This window comes from Pleurodeles waltl, chromosome 6 (genome assembly GCF_031143425.1).
Source record: "Pleurodeles waltl isolate 20211129_DDA chromosome 6, aPleWal1.hap1.20221129, whole genome shotgun sequence".
In the NCBI taxonomy this organism is placed as follows: Eukaryota; Metazoa; Chordata; class Amphibia; order Caudata; family Salamandridae; genus Pleurodeles; species Pleurodeles waltl.
The window spans coordinates 463,963,160-463,988,660 of NC_090445.1; the positions used below are offsets into that span (position 1 = coordinate 463,963,160).

Genomic DNA, 25,501 nt, shown 5'->3' on the forward strand with positions numbered 1-25,501 from the left:
CCTTGTCAGGGTGACCCACAAAAGTCACTAAATTAACCTTTGCTTAACCCTCTGGTAGCCTGGTACAAAAGCATTCAGGCTTTAGTTGTATAAATAATGTATGCAGCACTTAAACAGTAACAAAGCTAAAGCACAACAAAAGAAAATCCCATACTAACTTAGAAAAATAGAGTAAAATTCCATAAAGTATTTGACACTGAAACAACACCAATCCAATCAAAGGAACCAGAAATCTGTAATTTCAAAAATGTATGGTAAATATAGTGCCTAAAAGCACAAAGCACCACTCGTGTTTATCTGATTATGTGAAACTGGGTGAAAGTCACAAGTTCAGGTCAACTGTGATGGAGCAAGGGTCAGACACAGGAACCAGGTTCACCTGCTGAAAATGTTATCTTCTCAAAGGCCGGAGAGAAAAGTCCAGTTTGCAGTGGAGGAGGCCGTGAGGAGCACAGAGAGTATCGGGATAGTCGTCACCATAACACGAAAAGCAGGCTGGACGTCATAGGCAGTCGTCACTGTGGCATGAAGATCCCGTTGGGTCTCATGGACGGCCGTTGCTGGAGCTTTACATTGGTGGCCACATCTGGCTGTTGATGCTGTAGCGCAGGTTCAGGTTGACCAGAGCTTCACGTTGACGGTCCGCGTGGGCATCAAGATCTTGGCGCAAATGGGCACATTCACAGTTATGAAGAGCCCAAAACTTCAGGATTTGTCCTTTGCTTCCAAAAGAAGCTCAACTGGTGGCACACCAAGGGTCTAGGACCTGGAAGGCACCTCTTGGGGATCAGCTCACTCCAACAGTGGCCATCAGGGCTCAGGCAGGTCCAGCTACAGGTCCAGGCAGGTCCAGGGCAGCAGGTCAGCTGGGCAGTTGCAGAAATGCCTCTTGAGCTTGTTGTGTCACTCTTGTTCAGTACAGGAGACTAACTCTTGGAGTCACTCAAGTACCCTGGGATGAAGGTAGCAGGTCCAATTTTTCTTTGCAGACAGCAAGGCAGGCCTCAAGCAGCAAGGCTGGCCTCAAGCAGTAGGGCAGTCATCTAGCAGCAGGGTAGTCATCTTCCTGTAGTGTCCACAGATCCATGAGTGTATTGAAGAGTGGGTCTGAGGGTCCTAGTTTTATACCCTGTGCCAGGTTTTGAAGTGGAAAAAACGTCTGGAGCTTTCACTCCGCAGAAGTGTCTGGAATTTCCTGCCTCCATGCCCTGATTCCAGGATGTCTAGGGGAACAATATGCTAGTGCAGTGTCTTTGAAGGGCAAGTGTGGCTGTCCATAACTCCATCCCCCATCCTGACAACACCCTGTTCCTCTATAGTGGGGCTGTCTGTGAAGAATACGCAAAGCCCAACTGCAAACTGCACCTAGTCATGTCTCCCAGGAAACAGGGCACAGGCACCAAATGGTTAAGTCAAGAAAATGCCAACTTTCTAAAAGTATACAAAAAGTGATGGCTGGAATGCTTGAATTAATCTCACCCACTGGTAATTACTTGGGCCATATCCCAGCCCATTGTTATTTTGCATACCATGCCACCTCAGTTTGGACCCAGCTATATGCAAATCAGTCTTGTCATTGGTCCATTATGAACAGTCTAGCCTGAACTGCCAAGCCACGTCTTCCTTGAACTGGAACACAAGCAACCAAGGCCCAGTTTTACTCTTGTCATGGGTTTACCACCCAGGTATAGCATGGCTCCAGGGACCTAGTGTGCACAGACCTACACCTGAGCATACCCATCCCACTTAGGGTGACATATTAAAGTGTACAGAAAGTGATGTATAGAATGCTTGAATTGATCTCAGCCACTGCTAATTACTCAGGGCTCCATCCAAGTCAAACGCTACTATACACACCATGCCACCTCAGTTTGGAACTAAGTATATGCAAATCAGTCATGACCCAGTTCCAATGGGAACAAGCCATTTTGACGCCCTAAGCGTGCCAAATATATGCCCAGATGTGGGTCTGGATTCACTGTGCCACTGTAATCAAGTTTTACCTGGCTTAAGAGTCCTAAATAGGGCAAAACCGGTGCAACGTTGCTTGTGTTCCAGTTCAGCGATGAGCTGGCCTGGCAGTTCAGGCTGTATTCTTCCCATGAGGAGCAAGGTCAAGACTGATTTGCATATGGCTGGGTCCAAACTAAGGTGAATGGTAGGTGAAAAATGATGGGCTAGGAAGCCTAACAAGGTGATTTCCAGTGGCTAAAATTAATTCAAGCATTCCATCCATCACCTTGTTGTTTTTGAATTTTCTAAAAGTTGCATTTTCAGACTTTTGACTTAGAATCTGACATAACTATTAAAGAGGATTTTAAATTACAATTCCCTGGACATTCAACATGACACATCTAGCTGATCCCAAACAAAACAAAAATTATCACTTATGAAATGTAATAAGGTAACCCAGTGTTTTTTCTAAGGGAGAGGTAGGCCACACAATAGTGAAGAAATGAATTTAAGAGTGTCTTATTACCAGGACAAGTCAAAATTAAAAGTGCATGTCCAACATTTAAAACGCAATACACCCTGCCCAGTGGGCTGTTAAAGGCCTATCTATAGGTGACATACATGTATTAAAAAGGGAGTTTTAGGCCTGGCAAAAAGTTTATTTGGCAGTTTAACATTGAACAAAAGCTGCAATGGCAGGCCTGAGGTGTCTGTTAAGGGCTACTTAAGTGGGTGGCATATTAAGTGCTGCAGTCCATTATCAGCTTCTAATTTACCAGCCATGTGGATATGGTATACCACTTTACTAGGAACATATAAGTAAATTGAGTATGCTATTGAGGTGTGGGCCAAGTCTACCATGCCTTAGGGAAAGACCACAAGTACTCTATCACTGGTAAAGCCAATAAAAATAAATTTGGCAAAACAGGAGTGTGAGGCACCTTGAGTACTGGTGCTATTCACCTGGCCTCCTTGAGGGGTCTAATGCCTTCTGACACACCCTCGGTCCATATCATCTCTGTCAAGGTGGCAACAGTGGTGCCATAGCCCTTGACAAATCTCCTGTAGTAGCCAGTGAGGCCCAGGAAAACCCTCACCTCTGACTGGGGTTTGGAGGTTCCCAAACCAGGATAGTCTGAATTTGGTTTGCCCCTACCAACTTGGTGACCAAGGTAGGCCACCGAACGCTGCCCTATATGGCATACTTACTGGCCTTGATAGTCAGGCTTATATTCTGCAGGGCCTAACAGACTGACTAGAGGTGGTTCAGGTGGTCTACCCAGCTAGATCTGAAAACTGCAATGTTGTCTTGGTAGGTGGCACTGAATTCTTCCAACCTAGCCTCGACCCAGTTGACCAACTTCTGGGAGATGGCAGGGGCATTCTTTAACCCAAAGGGCATCCCCATGAACTGGAAGTGGCCTTCTGGGCTGGAGAATACAGACCTCTTCTTGCCCCCCTTGGTTAAAGCAACTAGCACTACATTGATGTCAATTCAAAGGCACTAAGGAGATTGGCAGCTCCCAGCTGATCATCAGCTCGGAGGATGGAGTGAGCAACATTCTTCGTGACTGAATTGAGCCCTCGCAAATTCACACAGAACTGGAGTTCTGAGGGAGGCTTTGGGTACCAGTGCTACTGGACTGAACCAAGGGCTGTTGGATTGTTCAGTCATCCCTTCCTCCAGCATCAGGGACAGCATCATCTTAATGATGGCCCTCACTTTGTTAGATAGCCTGTAGGTATTATTCTTGACAGACATACTGTCCGCTGTGTCAGTATTGTGCGTGCACTAATGAGGGAGCCTAAGAGTAAGAGAGAACTGTCCAAAAAGCTGGCGGCAGTCTCTTTCCTTGTGATGTGTCCTAGAAGGGGAGAGGTTCACTCCCTCAAATGATCCATTATGTTCTTTTGAGGAGAGGCAATCTGGGAGAGATTCACTCTTTCTACTCACCTGTTGATTATGGTGACAAGCTGTATGTCCTTTTATTACATTTAAAACATTATGTCTGGCCTGCTTATTATGAAATATTGTGACAAAGGCAACGGGTCTAGATTGTTAATTGTGAAATGCATATGTTAAAGCCAGTAAGCCTTTAACAGATGGTTGTTATCAAAGATTGCTACAGGCTATAGACCAGTATCTCACAGACTACCATAGTAAGCAAGGGTTTTGGCATTGGCCTCCCACTTTAACAAAACTAGGGGCTTCCCAGTGATGATTCTTGTTAGGCCTTGTTGAGAGGGGTAGTATATTATTTTTGCAAGCTGTATTATTTTATGTGTTTTTAATCCTATTACTATATGTATGATTGTTGTCAATTTATGAATTTATGTGCATTTGAATAGGCCAGCATTGGTTTAAGTGTTAGGCCAATGGGTGAAGCTTAATCGGTTAATTGAGAAAAGCCCTACCTTATTTCATAGGTTTGATCTGTTTATTATGAAATGTTGTGATAAAGCCAGTAGGCCTGACCTACTTATTGTGAAAACCAGGTGCTAAAGACACTACATTTTTAAGGAAGTATTATTACACTGTGATAAAGCCTATAAGAAGGTATTTTGTTGCATATAATTTCACACATTACTATAATAGACACATTACGTTACAGGCCGAGGAGAGGCCTTTGGTTACATGTAATCTCACAGATTATCATAGTAGGTAAAGGTTTGGTATTGGTCAACCACTTTGACAAACAAACCTTGGGAGTAAATTTGTATGGTGTTGATTCCTGTTAGGCCTTATTGGGAGGTTTTGTATATTGTTTTGCCAAATGTAAATTTGCAATTTTATTACTTATTTTATATGCTTTTTTTGCCAGATTATGTTCACTTCAGGAGACTGTCCTACTACTTTGGTCTGATAATTTTGCAGTCCCTATGAGACTCCATATCAAAAGTGTTGAACCGTTTATTTCTGGTGTTACCCCAGTTTATAGACCATGGGCCAATTTATTGCAGAAACCTTTTGCTCTTATCTGCATGGAGTGAGTCCAGATATTTCATGCATTTTGGAGGAGGACACAAAGGCAGTGGACTCATGAATTGTCCTTCCTTAGATAGAGCATTGCCCCTTAAATCTGACTCCAAAAACGTCAGCTGTACACCAGCTCCTTGGTTAAATGATTTGTTGCTGGTGCTAAAGAAAAAATGCAAGTCTTTAGAGCGGACTTGCTGAAAGCCCCACTGTGAGGCTGATAAAGTTGAATTTAAAAACATCTCGGAGGTGTATTCCAGAGCCTGTCAGGTAGTTCTGGCAGCTGATTCTGCTGATAAAATTGTTATTGCGCATAATTTATCTAAAAAGTTCTTTGTGATGGTTAAATATCTTATTGACCCATTGCAGACGGTACCACCCTTACCCTTCTTGCAGAAAAACTGCAATGATTTAGCCAGTTCCCTTCATAATAAGATTGCTGACTACATCTCCTGGGCCACTTCTGATGCTCTGGAACAGAGCTAATTTTGAAGTAGTTCTTGGACACATACAGATTTGTGTCTTTTAGGCTCTTCAATTTTAGTGACTCTGCTTGATTCCATCAAATCTGGTTCTACATGTGATCCTGTGCCACAAGACATTATGATTAAGATACATCCAATGAGGTTCCTCTTGACCTGCCAGCCTTAGGGTGGTCTTCCCCCAATGCTTTGCCTGTCTCCCTCCATTTTTCTGATCTCATTTTTTGCTGGTTTTAGCACAATTTACCACTGCTGTCCAGTGCTAAAGTGCTTGTACTCTCTCCCCTAAATATGGAAACATTGTCTCATACATAATTGGCGCATTTAATTTACTTGTACATCCCTAGTAAACTGCTCTAAATGTGCCCAGGGCCTGTAAATTAAATGCTACTAGTGGGCCTGCAGCACTGATTGTGCCACCCACATAAGTAGCCCCTTAACCATGTCTCAGACCTGCCATTGCAAGGCCTGTGTGTGCAGTTCCACTGTACACACCGACTTGACATTTTAAAACTACTTGCTAAGCCTTCAATTCCCCTTTTATTACACGTCACCCATAAGGTAGGACCTAGGTAGCCCATAGGGCAGGGTGCTATGTAAGTAAAAGGCAGAACATGTGCTTATAAGCTTTACATTTCCAGGTAGTGATAAACACCCATAGTCATTTTTCACTACTGTGAAGCCTGCTCCTCTCATAGCCCAGCATTGGAAATTCCCTTGTATACTTTTAAGTGGTAATTTCTGATCTGACAGGAGTGGCATTGTCATGTTTGGTATGGGTGGAATGGTAGTGAGAAATCCTACTTGCTGATGAAGCTGGATTTAACATTACAATTTTAGAAATGCCACTTTTAGAAAGCAGGCATTTCTTACTGCTCTCTGTGACTTACATCCTGTCTCCAATCCACGTCTGGCCAGTGCTGGTTGACAGCTCCCCTTGTGTATTCCACCCACACAGCCATAAACACAGGACACTCAGCTACATCTGCATTTGCCTGCATACTGATGGGTCTTCCTGTGCAAGAAGGGTGGAGGGGTTCTCACTTACATTTCAAAGGCTAGTTACCTGTCCCCACACAAATGAATGATACCCCCCCCCCAGAGATCTCCTGGCACACAGGACTGGGTTGAAAGGGGAACTGGTGCACTTTAAAACCAACCACTCTTTGAAGTCTACCCCACTTCAAAGGCACATTTGGGTATATATACTGGGTCTGTGACCCCTTCAAATCAGACACTTTTGGACCTACAACTGGACTCTGTCAGAAGGAATGCTGTTCTGCCTAAAGGGCTCTTCTGGGGTCCTTTTCCGTAAAGACTGCTCTCCTGCTTGTTGCCCTGCTGCCCCCTGACTCTGCTTTGCTTTGCCTTCCCCGCAAGTGATCTCCAATCGCTTGATCTGAGCATGCCTCCTGTTAAGAAGTGTCAGGGCCATCAAAGACTCACCAGCAGGAGAAAACCCACTTAGCTGGAAAAACCAACGCAACACCTGCAAAAATGGGCACATCACCTGCAGAATCAACGCAACACCTGTCTTGTAGCAGGAAAATCACTTCAGCACCCACCAAATTGACGCATCACCTGTTACATCCTCAGAGCAAATTCTGGATTATCAACACATTGTCCTTGGGCACCAAACTATCCCCACACTGCAGTAAGGAGCCAAGGCTGCTCACTCAGAAATTGACACATCACCTTACCTGCGAAGAAACAAGCGACGCTTCACCTCCACCATTCCAGAGAAATCAATACATCACTGTACTGTCGTTATTTTTTAGACATCCTAGGTACTTTGTACTTAAAAGATCCATCCATTGTTTCCTAGGTATTAAGAGTTCTAACTTCTAAAAAGTGCTAGCTTGACTTGTGCATATTAGATTCTTGTCATTTTGGTCTTATTTTATTCAGATAAATATTATCTATTTTCCTAAACTGGTGTGGAGTTCTTTTTGTGGTGTTTTCACTGTGTTATTGTATGAGTTATTGCACAAATACTTTGCACATTGCCTTCTAAGTTAAGCCTGCCTGCTCTGGGCCAGGCTACTGGAGAGTGTGCACAGGCTGATTTAGGTTGTGCAGTGACTTACCCTGACTAGGATTGTGGTCCCTACTTGGACAAGATGCAACTAGAGACCCAATTTCTAACAGTTCCCCATCTACTCTGCATATTAAGGGGGTCATTACGACCCTGGCGGACTGCGGCAATTTGGGGAAAGGTACTGCCAACAGACTGGTGGTACCTTTGCTCAAATTATGACATTGGCGGTTTGGCTGAAGCGAAACTGCCAATGTACCACTCTGTCTGCCAGGGTGGTAACAGCCGCTGGGCTGGAGACTTCGGTCTGCAGCCAGGCAGCCGTCACAATCCCACCCTCGGGATTCTGACCCCACCTACCGCCATGGTTTTCGTAGCAATCTCACTGCCACGAAAGCCATGGCAGTAGGCACCTTCAGTGCCAGGGAATTCCTCCCCTGGCACTGATAAGGGTCTCCCCAACCCCTGTCCCCAGAGTCCTCCCCCACCCACCCAGATATCAACACACACATATGCGTACACATACCCACTCATACACACACGCATACCTACATCCACCCACTCATGCACTCATACATACCCACACACCGCAACACACGTTAACATACATTGTCGCACACAACATACACGTACATTCACGCACCCATTCCACGTGACTCACACCCGCATGCACGCATGCAAAAACAGACACACACCCCCACACACACACAACACCCCCACACACTTACACAACACCCCCACCCCCCTCTCCTGTCGGAGAACCAGATTTACCTGCTTGCAGGGGGTCCTCCGGCATGAGACGGGACACAGCACTGATGCCAGCAGCAATGTCCGCCAGAAAAACACTGCCAGAGCATATCATGGAAGGTAATACGCTAGGTGGTGTCTTGCTGGCATCAGAACCACCTTATGAATTCCACCAGCCTTCTGGCGGAATTCTGCCTACGGTCATAATGCGGTTGGAGACTGGTAGCCACGTCGACAGTTTGTTGGCGGCCGTCGCGGTAGGCGGCATTTGCCGCCAATGTCATAATGAGGCCCTAAATGTCTTGATGATTTGAGGACGGGCACCTACAGTGTGGAAGCACACAGTGGTCATTTCTTTGTTACAGAAACCCACTATAGATGCTACTGTATGGTACAAATACAGACATATTCCTCTTCTGCCGATCTGTCTAAGATATTGGGAAAGCATGTTAATTGTCAACTCACTGCATTTCTGGAGGACCATGACTTCTTTCATTGTTCCCCATCAGACTTCCTTCCAGTTGTAGTTCAGAAACAGCTCTACTTAATGCCATGGAGCTCCTTAGAAGGCAGTGCCATTGCTGTCCTTATTTTGGTAGACTTTAGTGCAGCATTTGAGGCAGTGTCCCATTCAGTTTTGAGTCCGAGAGTAGCAGACATTGGCATTCAGGGACTGGCTCTGTCTTGGTTTACTTCCTTTTCACATGACTCATTTCATGTGTTCCTTAAAGCCTATACATCTTCAAAATGTACATATTCCTTGTGTAGCTTCACAGGGCTCCTCCCTGAGCCCTACATAGTTTAATATCTATGTTCGGACTTTGGCCAACATAATAGAGGCTCAGGGACTGAGCCGTTTTACGTATATTGATGACACCAAGGCCCATATTTATACTTTTTTAGCGCCTCATTTGAATCATTTATTGACACAAAAGCCGCACAAACTTACAAAATACAATTGTATTTTTTAAGTTTGTGCCGCTTTTGCATCAAAAGTGGTGCAAATGTGGTGCTAAAAAAGTATAAATATGTGCACAAGATTACAGTTTCCTTAAGTGTGCAAGACAACACAAGGTCATCTAACCTTAATGACCCAGAGGGGTTGATGAGGAACAATAACCTCAAATTGAATGGTGATAAGACAGAGGTGTTAGTGGTGGGCAACCAGCCACAACTCTGGACCTCACAAAGGTAGCTGGACAATCTGGGGCTACTGCCTACTCCTGGCAATGTGGCTAAAAATATTGGCATTTGGCCTGATTAAAGGCTTTCTATTAATCACCAAATAAATATGATTGCGCCCTGCTGTTTGAGCTCCTTAGATGTCTTAGGAAAATTCTCTGGCTCCATCCTCTTTCAGCAGAATGAACCATTGTACAGTCTTTGATCATTTCCCTGCTAGACTGTGGAAATATGTTATGCTTAGGTGCCTCAAAAAAATTGTTGAACATGCTTCAGTGCAAAATGAAAATGCAGCAGCTTGTCTAATTTTTCTTGTTCCCACATCTGCATTGGTCCCTTCATACTTACATGCTCTTTGTTAGCTACCAACTGATAAGCAAGTTTAATTTAAGGATTTGCGGTATATGCACAAGGTTCTAAATGGTTGTGGCCCCATGTACCTTAGTACTTTGGTGCAGTTCTATTCTCCAAAGCATAATATTCATTCTAGTAGTCTGCATCTTGCTGTAATACTTTGTTTCAAATTATCAAGGTAGGGTGGGTTATCTGCTTTTCTTGGCACTATCTTATGGAACTCTCTTCCTTTGAAACTATGCGTGTGCACTTCTTTTTTGGAGTTTCATATGCTGTTGAAAACGTGGCTATCTTAAATGCGATTGATCTCCAGCTACAGTACAGTAGCACTGGGATACCCTGTTGTGGTAGCCATGCAATAGATAGATAGATAGATAGATAGATAGATAGATAGATAGATAGATAGATAGATAGATAGATAGATAGATAGATAGATAGATAGATAGATGGATAGATGGATAGATGGATAGATGGATAGATGGATAGATAGACAGATAGATAGACAGATAGACAGATAGCTTATATACAGTGTCAAGCAACTAAAAAGGCCAGAAGCCTTATGGTTCAGTGGAAGAAGTTATGTCAGAATCTTTAGGTGTGATCTGCGTATAATGAAAGGTTATGATAAAGCATGTAAGTCTTACTTATTGTGAACCACAAGTGTTCAAGGCAATAGGCTTTTAATGATGGAATGTTATTATACTGCGTTAAACTCTGTAGGCAGGTATTTTGCTGCATAGAATACTGCAGATTACTGCAGCAGGCAAGTATTTTGGTGTTGGTGAATGTAGAAAATTTAGTTATTAGTTGAGAGGGATGGAAACCCCATGGAAATAATAAACAATCCTTGTCAGAGTGAACCGCATAAATCACTAAATGAACCTGAGCTGAATCTTCTCCTCTGGTAGTTTGGCACAAATAATTCAGGTTTAACATGGAAGCAATGAGTAAAGTATTCATGCAGGTCTTAAATAGTAGTAAAGTGAATACACTAAACAAGACAAAGCCCAAACCCATTTAGAAAAATAAAGTACAATTTAATGAATAACACCAAAGCTAAGAATATTTAATCATTAGAAACGGAGATATGAGTTTTCGAAATTTTAGGTGAAAATAGCACCCAAAAGCACAAAGCACCACTCGTGGTAATCTGGTCCAACTAGATCAGGAGAAAGTCAGAAGTTCAGGCTGACCACAATGGAGTACGAGTCAAAAGTCCGCTGAAGTGTTACCTTCTCAAAGAAAGCCAGTGGAGTTCCATTTGGGTTGACGAGGGCTGCAAAAAGGAGACTACTAGTGTAGGAAGTAAGTTCTGTGTCGCATATGGTTGTTGCTGCAGCACAAAGATCTGGATGTCGCTGGAGCTTCACGTTGGTTGATTTTTGGGGATGGCCACTGTCCGTGCGAAGTGCAAATCTCGCATTGATGCTCATCATGGATGGTCGCTGTTAGAGAGTACAACAGGTACCACAGGAACTTCATGCTGACGGTCGTCACAGGCAGTTTGAGTGCAAACAGCATATCCCTATTTGGTCCAATGTGAATGTTTAATAAGGTAATCCTGTGTTAGTCCATGGAAGATATAGCCTTTCTCTGCTAGGACATGTAACATTTTAAACATACATGTCCAACTTCTTAAATACCTTGCACCTCACCCTTTGAGCCTTTAGGGCTGACCTTAGGGGGTACTATTAAAAAGCAGGCTTTAGGCCTGGCAAAAGGTTTACTGAGCCAGGTCAAAATGGCAGTTTAAAACTGCACTTCAAGCTACAATGTCAGGCCTGAGACATGATTTGAAAAGCTACTTCATTTACATGCCCTGGGTACAGGCACTTGGATGTTTTAAGAACATTAAATGTACCATTCAGGATTGAGGCCAATTTTACCATGTTTTATGTAGAGAGCCCTAGCACTTTACAACTCGTTAACAGGGATAACATGCATAGTATCCTATAAGCCGAAAATGTGTTTAGCAAAGGAAGGGAGAACTGGCTAGGTCAAAAAGTGACCCACCTGAATAAACCATGGGGACAGACGGTTTGCACTATGTGAATCCTTAATAGGCCCTATTGCCAGGCTCTATTGCTTTATATTGTTATGACAACTGGTTTGTACATATTTGTAATTTTATTATAGTATAACTGATGGTTGCATTGTGGGAAGGATTATAACCACAGTAAATCTGTGTTAGTTATGGTAACAAGCTAATGGTAGAGGCTACTGGCCTGATTATGTGTAATGAAACGTTATGACAAAGGAATTAGGCCTGACATATTGATAGTGAAATGTATATGTTAAAGTCAATAGACATTTAAGGGTAAATTGTTATTACTCTGTAATAAAGCCTATAGATAAGTATGTTTCATTATTGCTAGGATGTGACCACTGTGTTTAGATGGTGTAATGTCTTAGAATTGTACATTTTAGGACCCTGTGACTAGGGGCAGTCTTATGTGACTAGGGGCAGTCTTATGAAGGACATATGTAATCGATCCGGGAGGTGTCAAGGCGTGATCTCAATGGTTTTTCGGATATTGAGAGATCAGTTACATGTTGTATGCTGATCAGTAAAGATGCTAACAACAAACTGGGTGTGTGGTGTGTTCTTGTGCATGCTACTGGGCTGGGGAGGGCGTGACACACTGCAGAATGTTTTTTTTCTATTTGTATTCTTATAACTTATCTTGCATTTGATGTTGAGTTTGGGTATGTTTTATTGGGATTTTATCAGAGGGTGGATGCAAGAATGAGTTGATGGATAGATTAAGGAATGCATGAGTGTAAAGATGAATGACAGAGATGAGATCTGATAACTTATTGAAGGCTTAAACCTGTCAATTGCACAAAAGGCACTTTCAATCATAACCTAAACCTATTGGCATTGCCAATGCTTGTCTCTGCCTGGGGTTACAATATCCATTTCTTGCTATACATAAATGATTGTGCTCACAAAAAAATGCCCTGTTTCCCTGAAACAGTAATTGGAAGGTGCGACAAAGCTAATGTCTAGCAGAGTTTTCTAAATCTTCTGAAACTCAGGTTTACGCAGCATTGGCACCAAGACTGCGTGGGTTGATTTCTTCCATCCAAGCTTGACTCTCCAGTTTGACACATGATAGAAAGCAAACAAAGGCCCATATTTATACTTTTTTGCGGCACATTGACATCACTTTTTGACGCAAAAGCAGCACAAACTTACAAATTACCATTATAGTTTGTAAGTTTGCACTGCTTTCGTATCAAAAAATGAAGCAAATGCGGCGCAAAAGATGTATAAATATGGGCCAGAGTGTGCTGATGAATTTTGCGCTATGCACTAACACCTATAAGAGACCTGGTGGTAATCGGCTGGGCAGCATATTCACGAATTCTAGCTCCCCATATCCCCAGGTGTTCCTGTTTTTGGCCTCTGGAAGGGCTTATTGAGCTGGCATCAAAATTTGCTACTGAAATCTTAAGAGATTTAAGGAGCTTAGAAGTGAAAATAGAGATAATAAGCACAAATATGCCTCTCCTGGAGTAGACTAGAAGTGCAGTGGCAGCAAGTTTTGTAAAAAAAAACGTGTCCGAGGTTGTAGATGAGCTCAGTGATAATCCAACAGATGTGAATAGTACATTCAGTCGTTTTGAGAAATTAAGTAGGTAAGAACTGGAGAAATACTGGAGATATAAAACTCTGAACTACTTTCTGGGCTTAAAGAGGACCATTTAGGTTTACTATGTGCATTTCTCCCACATGTAAAAATCCTGACCTAGAATTACAAAATGGTAAGAAGTAATACATGAACAGTTCTTACTATCAAAAAGAGGAATGCAGACCAGATGATCTGAGAGGGGTCAAATGTACATGCAGGGAGCTATTCAATTGTATGTAATATGTTGAATAGCCAATTCTTGTAAGAGAAACTGAGAATCCTTGAAAAGGGCTCGAGCTACGCCCCTAAGAGGGATATTTAGCTGGTGGACTTTCAAGTTGATTTGTTTTTCGATTCACTAGAAATTTAAAGTTACAAAAGTAGTTTGAGACAAAAGAATGTGAGGACAATAATGTGTGTGATTTGGAAACTCTTAAAATTCTGTGTGATTTGTTCCAGCATATGTTTGACGATATGGTGACTATGTTACTGATGACAGATACTTCTCTGACACTAAGAAATTATGTAGCAAGAAAATCAGACATTCATCTAACACTAACATTTAGGAATATAATTAGAACAAAATTGAGATTATTCCCTAGGAGGATGATTTTTGCATAATTTAATCATTTGAGAAGATCTGCATGTGTGATATATAGATTCAGATTTAACAATAAACAGAATACTAAGAAGAATCTAATCAGAAGATTTGTGCTGACAAATCAGTATTAACGAGAAGAGTACTGATAAAGTGAGTAATTTTTAATACTAAAGGTTATCTCAGTGAGGCCCATAAACATTTAAATGATGGGAAAATATACACAAAACTATCAGAGGACCACTACAAATAGTTTTTTAACATCGTTAATAGAACTGGTACAGCCATGGCTGGAGGCAAATATCCTCTTGGAAATTAAAGGGAATATTTAGCACATTTAAAACCGAAAATCTCAGCTTTTAATTCGTTGCCAAAAATACTTAAACAAGTGAGAACCGGCATAGGAGGCTGATTATATGAGGTATAGAGAGAGTTTCTATCTGAGAACCTAGTGATCTTGGTTGATAAATTCCTCATGTAACGTGTGCTTCTTAAATAAACCTTTGCGTAGAAGCCAGTCAAATGGCTGGTAACCGTGGATGTCTGTAGCTTATACACATCTTCTCACTGTGAAGATGTCATGACAGCATTTGAATCATTTCTGAAGACAAAGTTGGTGCGTTCTTTACAACATTCAGATATAATTTGGATGATAATAAATGCTGTACTTACACATACCTACTTTGTCTCCAATAAAGATGTTTTCCTACAAACAAGTGGAGTTGCTATGGGCTGTCGATTCACACTGCCCCAGGCAAATCTAAGAATGCAATGTTGTGAGCACAATCATACCTATCGAGAAGACAATCTAAATTACATGATTCATATTTGCTCTCGGCTTCGTCACATTGATGGCATTTCCGTCATTTGCAATGGAACTGAATCTACACAAGATAACTATTTCGAGCTGCTGAATAACAATCCCAGCAATATAAGATTGACCCTAACTAAAAGTAAAGAGAGAATTGTGTTCTTAGACACTGAAGCTAAAATCATTGATGGTAAAATTACTACCGGTATCATAGGACACTGCCTTAAATTGAATATTATGTGCATCCTCATGTCTCCCTAAAAATAATTGAAGACATTCCCTATAGGGAATATTCAAGGGCCGAGAGAATTTGCGGTAGTGAAACTGGTTTTCACGAAAAGAGGTCTATGACAAAACGATTTGTACAGCATCGATACAGATTGCAGAATTTGAAAGCAAGTCGAAAGAGGATAACATTGTTCAATCGTACACACTTACTGTATAAAGTTATTTTAAAAATAAGGATGTTGAAATACGAATTTCGTTGTCTCATCTCCCCAATGATGTTTTCTTTTGCGGACATTGTAAAATATGTAATTTTGCAAAAAAGTGTGATTAAAATCAGTGGTGAGAACAAGGGATAAACGATGACATTAAATATTTCTTGAAGTGTCTGAATATATTTGTAATGTACATGATTGAGCTCTCTTGTGGAAAGAGATATACTGGGAGTATGGTGTGTGCTCTCTAATTATCCATAGATGAAAGTGGCATGATGTACCACAGCAATGCACATTATTTCTGAACTTAAAAGAAACCAACAAGACTTTGTTGTCTGTGCATCTGATCTAGTATTACCTCATATAAGACGTGGAAATAGAGAAAGACTTTTAAGGCAAAAAGGAGACCAGGTGGATTTAGTGGCTCAGTTTGGGCTCCAAGAACATTCTGAATAAGGACAATGGCGTATATGCATTTCTAATTAGTGGATTTGGAAAATACATCAAAACTGTCTACATAATTATGTTAAATGGGCGATTGGTAGGAATAAATAAAACACATTGGGTCCGATGTACGTAGGGTTTGGTTTGTGATTTCCGAATAGTACATTATTGCAGTTTGCTATTAGGAAATCGCAAACAGCTATGTACAACAGTGTGTTTTACACTGTTTGTGATTTCCAGTAGGTCGCCATTGACCTGCCTCATTAATATTAATGAAATAGGTCGCCCATTGGAAATAGCTAAAAACACAGGGATGGTGGCCAACTGGGGACAGTAGACCACCATGTCTGTGCTTGCTTTTAAATAAAGCAACTTTTTTTTAAAATGCAGCTTGTTTTCATTCTTTTCTTTTCATTTTTTAAGAATAGGCACTACCTGCTCTTAAAAAATGTTTAACGACCATTCACAAAGAGGAAGAGGTCCAATGAGGACCCCTTCCCATTTGCAAATTGGTTACCACCAAATTGGATTTAGTTGTAAAAAAGTGAATATTTTGCAACCACATTTCAGTCGCAAAACATTCATACACACCACTACGTGTTGCTATTAGGAAGGGACGCCCTTAACACGCCCCTTCCTGAAAGCAAATCACTAATTTATTGTGTGATTCAATAATATGTTACCAAATCGCAAAACAGGGTTTGATATAAAGGAAAATGCTTTTTTCTGGTCACAAACGGCCTGATTCTGATAATATTCTGAGAATCGGGCCATTTGCGAACTAAATAAAGCCTCATACGTCTAACCCATAATGTATATAATGAAACAAGCATCAGTGTAGAATATGGAGTACCAAATACGAGAAATGAAGAGAAGAAATAGATGTACCTGGTGAGGATGCTCGCATTGTTATACTATCGCAGTGTTTCCCTCCAAACTATGGATTAAGATCCACTGGTGATCATGAGCTAATGTTGGGTGTGTCAAGAAAGTCTAAGCAGTTTATAGATACCTTTAATTTCTGTATTTATTTTGTCACATTTTCTGCGCTTCAAAGACAGAGGTCTAAATGTACTGACAAATTGCTACTTATGTTTTTTAACATGTGAATTGGTGTTTGCAAACTCATCTCACTTTGCAGTCAGAGAAAGAAAAATAATGTGAATTATTTGACAATCTTGCTGGGATACAGATAATGTGGAAGGAAAGGCTGTTGGAATGTTGATTTTCAGTGCATAAAAAAATGTAAATACTGTCAATGTACTGTTCACATTCAGCAGTTAAGAAAGCAAAAATGAAGCACATCTATTTGTATTGTGTGATGGAAACAAAGATTTTAATAGGCTCAAACAAATCAAGATACGTTACTTGGTGATACACAAATGACACACTGTTGCAGCACTCAACACCCTCTTAAACCTGCATCTGAACCCCAATTATGAGCAATTCATGTTCCGTCAAGCTAGCCCATGCGATGATGAAATGATTGATTGATTTCCTGCAACCAAACAAAGAAGGTGATAGTGTAGCTAATCCAAGGATACAGATCGCCGGCGCTCAGGCATCTGATGCTGCCAGACATCAAGTTAGAAGACATCTTCATTTTAGTGAAGTCCCATGAACTATCCAACAGATGAGCTGATGAGTCACCTCAAAACCAGCCAGCATGGCCACATAACTCTGCATCAAATCAGTGCCTCAACTGAGGACCAGCGGTGCATGCAGACCGACAGCTGCCCAACAAAGGGGAAAGTTTACTCCTTGTGTGGGAAACCTAGCCACTTCGCAAGTGTGTTCCAAAGCAGTGACAAAGGGAAAAGACCTCAAGGATGCTTGCACCTCACACTGGCTCTACCTCCACTACTGACCCTGGATGACAACCGCTCAGACAGTGGAAAACCCAGACAGGGTGCTGCCAAAGATGAATGAGACGGCAACAAAGAGAATGACATATTTAAGATAAACACCCCAATGTGTACCATCCTGGTGGAACGGAAAGCAATCTAAGCCCTAATTGACAGGAAGGGCATCCCTGAATGTAATGAGCACACAGCAGTACGAAACAATTAAGGCAAAGCTGCCTCTGTGGCACATCATTATGATAATACATGCCTCTCGTGGGCATAATTGAAATAACAGTCAGAAACAAGGACAGTCAGAAGCAAGTCTGTTTTCAAATCACGAAAATCATTTCACAGTCACAAAGTGGAAGATTTAGGCCTAGTCTTCTTTGCAGACAAATCTATGATGCAAAGGCAGAAGAGATCCTGAGAGTTCCATAGCTTGCAGGCCTCAGAGGCTCATTTGAACAGCCAAGTCTTGATGGCCCTTCGGAATTCTGATAGTGGTGATGGTTCAGACTTGCATGGGGAGGCTGCACAAAAAAGGGAGAAAAAGCAAGGAGAAAGCGGTGAAAGGCAAGGGAAGGCACATAAAAAACGGGGCAAAAAGTAAGGAGAAAGTGGTGAAAATGAGGGAAAAGCAAGGAGAAGGCACACATAAAAGAGGGGGAAAAGCAAGGAGAAGACAGGAACAAGTGTGATGCAGCAGCATGGGGAAAGCTAGGCCTGGGACCTGAGCACATTTTCCTCCTGGTGGTGAGTTCTAGCCACCAGAGGCATTTGCAGGGGCAAAGTAGTGTAATCCACAGAGAGCTGGTTCTCCTGGGTGCCGGCACTAGCATTCCTACTGGTCTTTGTCTCTGGCACAGAAGTCCAGAGCCTTCCCCAAAGGGTACTCAGGGGGCATAAAGGGGCCAACCTCACTGGCCCTTAGAGAGACCAACTGATCCTGGGATCAACTGGGGAAGAGTCCTTAGTCCTTTCAGGGAATCAGGGGGTTCCTCATCCCAGTTGTCCATAGCAGGGTCCAGCACATCAGAGCACAAAAACACCAACCAAGACCCATCCAAGTTTATGCTCCAAAACCACAAATTCACAAAACAATTCTCATATCCCTTGGACATAGGTGAGTGATGTTTCATCTACCTCCAGCCGCTAATAGAAGAGCTTCTGTGACTGGAGCAATTGGAAGTAATAGAGAAGGTGTCAGGTCCCTGTCTGTGGGAATATCCCATGCTAATCACTACAAAACCAAAGCGGCTAGAGGCCATCTGGCTTAACATAGCCATGAGGCTTCCCAAAAAGGCCCTACAGTGGGAGAGACACCTAATGCACAGCAAGGATGACATTATTGCAGACCCGAATAGAGGGCACAGGTTCTTCCAGTTGTACTTAAATGGACGATACCACCAGCTGATGCTGGATCCCGAGTTTAGGTGTAGCACCAGGTTTTCCTCCCACCTAGGGCTGAGGTGGTACCAAAAGTTCAATTTCGGGATATTATCAGGGGCTATAGTCTTCTAGAATGCCACCAGGGAAACCTTATCAAGACTGGAAGCAGTGCTGAATATCAGCAATACACTCAACCCTGTTGGAGGACCATCACAACTGCCTAAGTACAATGCTTACAACACCAATACATCATGGGCTTATGCCACACAAGAAGAAATGTTCATTCTTCAAGAATCAAATTGATGTTTTTGGGCATGGCCTTTCCATGGATGTCGACTCTCAAAAGGCCAAAGCCAAATACCCCAGAACAGAAAAACAGCACCAAAATAAGAAGTTTCATTAGCATGACCACATATTCTGGATGGTTTGCACCTAATCTAGTGATCCAATGCAGAACTCCTACAGGCCTTGATCAAGGCGAATGCCTGATGAGAGTAGACTAATAAAGTGGAAACAGCATTTCATGAGATCAAGAAAGCACTACTCCATGATTCCATCATGACATGCGTAAAGTCAGACATACATTTGGAGTTAATTGAGGATGACAGTCTAGTAGGGCTTGGAGAAGCCATATTAACAAAAGAGTGGGCATCAGGTACATGGAAGCAAGGCAGGGCAGGACCCTGATGGACTCCGCCCAAATAGACCAAGAAGCACTAGCCACTAAATGGGCCTGTCACCATTTCTACCTCTATCTATATGGATGGGAGTTTCGAACAATGACAGATCAAAGCTGCTACTTCCCCCATTTGCAGGCACAGTGCCACACCCCAAAAATAGAAGGATGGGCAGTCCAACTCGAGAACCATGACTTCATAGGGGTGTACAGAACAGGGACCCACAACCCAGCGGACTCTTTGCCTGACTCCCTCAGCCAGAATATGAGAGAGCATGGCCAAGCAAGAGAAGGTCATGGAGGGCTTCACTTGGCAATACAGGTGGCCTGCCCAGAAGAGATGGACCTGGAAGAAAGAATGGCAGCATTCAGTGAGAATTGATGCATACAGAAAGCAATCAAAGCCATGCAACATCCCCAGTGGAAAAACTTTCTGGGTGGAACCAAATGATCCGGACAGACGGAACGGATGAAAATTAGCCAGCAATAAAGAGTGCGAGAGGTATTTGCCATACTGGTGGATGGGCTCCTCCTACTTGGATTGTGCATAATGGTGCAGCAAATGTGAAAGCAAGTCATTGAACTCGACCATCAAGGGCACGCTGGTGCTGCCAAGATAAAAGCCTGGCTAGAGGAAAGGGTATGGTTCCCAGGAAGCGAGACAGCTGTAGATGAAGACAGGTTTGCCATGCTTACCAAATGACAGGAGGGGGCATAAGCATGGATTTCGACAGCTTCCTACGTGGCCAGGTAACAATGGTAATGATAGAAAGTTGAAGTGTCTTCTTTTGTAGCACCTGTATTAGACTGTGACATTCACGTCAGGAACTGATCGACATGACGGAACATGCAGTTTGACCCTCCTAATTTCTTGGATCATTTATTTTTGGGGTTTTATATAGTATCACTGAATAAATATTCTTTGAGACACTAGAAAAAAGAAACATAGAAGGAACAGTAGAAAGGGAAGTAAAACAAAGATGGCAAGCACAAACAGAGGGAACACAGCAACATTTCAGGCCAATGATGGAGAGCAGGCAAATAGTGGTGAGAGCCTGAAGTGGATGTAGGTGGGGATTACGGGGAAAAAGAAAATACAGAGAATGAAAGAAAGGGAGAAGATAAGGGGTGAGTATATAATAGTGGCACAAAAGAAGAGAAAGGCAAGTAAATTTCTGACATTTCTTTAGAGCTTCACAGACAATTCCAGGAGTACACTAAGGGATCTAGGACTGCCACAGATTCCCAGATGTGCCAAGAGGCACATGTATTTGCACAAAAGGAAATGTATATCTATTTTTTTGCTTCCGCATGAGTAACCTTTTCCCCCTGAAACGCCCCTTCACTTACACATCACTTTTGAAAATGCTATTTCCTTATTTACATCCTGAAAATGGACTTACTCATGCCTTTGACAGGGTTAACTCTCCATTCATTTTCGCTATGGAAGACTATCTGCAAATATGTAGTGACTGCTAAAAAATATGTCTATCGCCTTTGGCAGGTGCTCACAAACCTGCTCACATTTAAAATCAACCAAACATTAGCAGTTACCATGTGAGAAAAACACATTTGCAAGGGATAATCCCACCATTCCCGAATCTTTGAACCAAGAGCAGTATTTAAGTATTTAAGAAAGGGAAAGGGCAGTGAGATAGTTCCTGAACAGGGGCCTTATAACTAGCGGTCAGATAAATGCATGTACTCATAACAACACAGATAAAGCCTCATTCCCTTCTCTCATATCCAGCTATTGTGTCAGAGCATCTCTCTTTTAGCTGAGCTTACCCTGAACCTGAATTTATTGGACTCATCTGCTGCACTTTAAGGCACCTAGTGACAGGGCATGAAACATACTTTGCAGTAACCTCATCTGACTAGGGTAACAGCATATTTTCAGGAGTCACACAGACATCCCAAATTGTTCCTGCTCAGGCATGAGTATCATCTCCCGTCCATACTTTCATTGCCATTCTGGCATTTGCGGGTGTTTTCTTTCCGTATATGCATAACTGTAAGCACTTGAAAGCAGAGAAAAAAACAAGGCTGAAGGAGCTTTTCATGTCTGTTTTGGGACATATTGAGACTTTTGCTCTTGCACATAATATGAGATTAATAAATGGTAACAAGCATAAAGAAGCGAACAAGAACACAGTAAAGTAAGATGAACAAAGAAATTGAACTGTAACTCGAACCACTTTCTATTTGTCAGTACTTACGGCGACACCATGGGGCTGGTGGATGCCAATCATTACCTTCACCGCATGTAATTCGATTGGAGCCACTCACGCGAAAGCCTGGATTACAGGAAACAAACAGTTTTTCCCCTATTGTATACTGATGATTGGCGTTTAATATTCTTCCATTTTCTAGGGCTGGAAGTTGACAACGGAGATCTGCAAGTAATAAAAAATACTTGTGATTGCTCAAAGGACAACCAAGAACCAACCATCACATTCCATACAGGTCAGACTCAACCCTATTTATCTATTCTTCCTTTTGAACCCTTGGGAAACTGCTCTATCAGGCCACACAAGTATCAGATCCAGTCTCCGGGTGAACTACCATGGAAAGATAAAGAGTACCCGGTGAATCAAAACCAGAAGAGCAGATTCCCTTTTGATGTCTCATTTTTCAAGGGTCTTGCTTTAATCCCTGTTATCCTGAGCTTGAGTTACCTATACTAGCACCCTGAGTTACTCATACTACTGTACTGTAGTAGCACAGGGAGTGGTGGAATTTTAGCGAGAGATGAGGAGAAGCTCGTAATGGTTTTCTATTCTCCAGTTTTAGTTCAGTGAGCTTCAGTGCTTTATTTGTGCTTGTTGTTTTCGGTGCTGAGCACGGGCACTTATTTTTTAGGGCCGCCGCTTATTCTTCTGCGTTCAAGCATTTGCTACGAGCAAAAGACACATATATGTGAAAGACATAGGAAGAGAAAAACAAAAAAGCGTCACAAAGGGAGAAAGTAGAAAGCTTCTAGAGTGAGCTGAAGGGGCATGGAGGGGCTGGTAATGGATTGAAGAGGCTAGACGTGGCTTCAGGATTATGCTGCCTCAGTATTCTGTGATCCCACATCAGCAGCCACGTGGTTAAGAGGACGGTTTTGGACACCGGAACGTTTTTATTTACAAATTAAGCACTAGTGAGCTTACTATAAATTGTGCCCCGTAATGCACTCCATATGACGACACACATTATGCCATAGTCATATACAGATTAGGTTTAGTCAGTGTATATGTGAAAGCGGTGGGGGGGGTCACTGATGACATCTCAAATTACATCATTGAGGACATCATTGATGATATCATCAGAGATACTACTGCTCAAAGTACTTTATAAACCCCAAGATCATTTTAAAAACGGAAAGTTGGTAGTAAAGGGCCCACAATTCTATAGATTTGAGTATATGTACATGAATACAAGAACACAATATAATAGCAAAGTCCTGGAGACAAGTCTGATTCAGTATTGTGAAAGTTCTATTACATACAAAGAAGCTACCAGTAAAGTTTTAAGTGCATAATATATTGGTAACCAATTTACAGTCAATATAAGTTGCAAAATGATTATAGGAATTGTATAATGGTCTTTGCTATTCTTCTAATCTCAGGAATATGTTTAGTGTTTGTTTGCAATGTAAAATGGCTTGTCCATATGGCATAGCTATGCTAGCCTTATTCAGGGCATCAATGTGAAGCCTTTGACCTAAAATTCCATGTCTGATGAGGTGTTTAACAGGCACATTTCATTAAGATAAATAATGACCAAACACATTTTTGGAGTGCATTCAAGGCGTAATAGGTTGCTGGTTGCAGTAATGTATACAGTTATTTTATTTCTTAGGCACCTTAATATCAGATAACAAAAGAGCATGGTATTTACTAAATGTGAGTGATGTGACACACCTACTTCCCGTCTTCCATGCTGTGAAAGGTTATTCCCGTTAGCAGTAGAGAGTTGAAAATCGGGTCTATGTGTAGCTTGCAGTACCTTCCAGTCACATAAACATTGAGCACACTGTCACATTCTTTGGTAAGGCCTTCAGTGATGTCATTTGAGATAGCATCAGTGATATCATCAATGATGTGATTTAACATGTCGTGAGTGATGAAATATGTGACATCATAAGCAGTGCGGATGGGGCTGCAAGTTATGTTAGGTCACTGAACTGTAACTGGTGAACTTCAGTGTTTTTTTCTATCATACCCAACTATAACAACATTTTCTTTGATATATATATATATATTATATATATATATTATATATATATAATCCAAATGGTCAGAGTCATTTTCTCAAAGGCTCACTCAACTGCCAGTGCTGGTAACAAAATCACACAAATCTAAATCATAAAATTGAAAGAATGTACAATGATCGTTGCAAAATGCTAGATTAATAGTAATTGCTTACACACAGCTAGAATTCCTACCCAATACATTCTCTCCGTATTTTAGCATATTCATTGCTGTTTTGCAAAAACTCAATTTTCACCATATAAAATATTTTTCATTCAAATATTTTCAATTTTAAGGAAGATAAGATTATCATGGGCCTCATCGTAATCTATTATCAACCAACTTATTTATGCGCTGAATGGATTTATATTTCTAATGATTGCTTGTAACTTAGGGGGTCATTCTGACCCCCGCAGGCGGCGGTCGCCGCCCGCGTGGAGGGAGCCGCCATATGGCCGCTCCGGAGGCCATTATGGCTTTCCCGCTGGGCTGGCGGGCGACCGCCAGAAGGCCGCCCGCCAGCCCAGCGGGAAACCCCTCCCCACGAGGAAGCCGGCTCCAAATGGAGCCGGCGGAGTGGGTATGTGCGACGGGTGCAGTGGCACCTGTCGCGTATTTCAGTGTCTGCATAGCAGACACTGAAATACTAAGTGGGGCCCTCTTACGGGGGCCCCTGCAGTGCCCATGCCATTGGCATGGACACTGCAGGGGCCCCCAGGGGCCCCGCGGCACCCCATACCGCCATCCTGTTCCTGGCGGGAGACCCCCCAGGAACAGGATGGCGGTATAGGCGGCGGAGCACGCTCCGCCGCCATGGAGGATTCACATGGGCAGCGGAAAACCGGCGGGAGACCGCCGGTTTTCCGCATCTGACAGCGGCCGAACCGCCGCAGTCAGAATGCCCTGCGGGGCACCGCCGGCCTGTCGGCGGTGCTCCCGCCGACCCTGGCCGGAATGACCCCCTTAGTGTTTTGTCTTACAATTGCAAAAAATTCAACCAATTCACATTATTCATTGCTGCTTATTGCATATTTCAATACCTGTTATATAATAATCGGCTAAGTGCCTTTGCAAATGAAGTACGTTGTTTTCTCAACAATAAGACTAATTATTTAAAATGGCATCCACAGCCATATTCTCCAATCCTACATCAAAGATTCATTCCAATAATAGATTTTAAATATTTTATATAAATCATATCTATCCCCACATGTAGAATTATTATATTATCCATATCCTCCTTATTCAAGCAATGATACTATTTCATGATAATTATGTTGCAAACCAATATGAGACTTCGCATTTATCAATGGATGACCCTGCTGTTCTAATAGTCATTTGATTCAATATTACACTAACCACTTTCACTATCCACTATTGATGTTATTTATCCCTTATAGATGTACAAAGAGTTCTTCGTTAACATTCAACCTGTACGGAATCCTTGTACGGAGTTGAATAATGTATCTGCTTTCAAGCTGTCTCAACAGTAAGGTTCTATTTCCTCCACGTTTATTAACATTCATCGGTGCCAAACCAAATAATGATATACTTCTCCAATCTGTGGTGTTGCATTTATTATGATGTCTAGCCACTGCATAGCTACGATCTTGATGTTGGATTGCTCTAATATGTTCCAATATTCTCTTCTTCAGTGGGCATATTGTACTTCCCACATATTGTAATCCACATTCAC

The 25,501-nt window shown here is 42.1% G+C and overlaps 1 protein-coding gene across 1 annotated transcript in view; it reads right to left on the reverse strand.

Annotated features, from left to right (window-relative positions):
* Positions 1–25,501, reverse strand: part of LOC138299901 (C4b-binding protein alpha chain-like) — a 552,670-nt gene that overhangs the window by 229,239 nt on the left and 297,930 nt on the right. Inside the window, exon 10 of the mRNA XM_069238606.1 lies at positions 21,787–21,963. Coding sequence (XP_069094707.1) covers positions 21,787–21,963 — 177 coding nt within the window. The remainder of the gene's footprint in view (positions 1–21,786; positions 21,964–25,501) is intronic.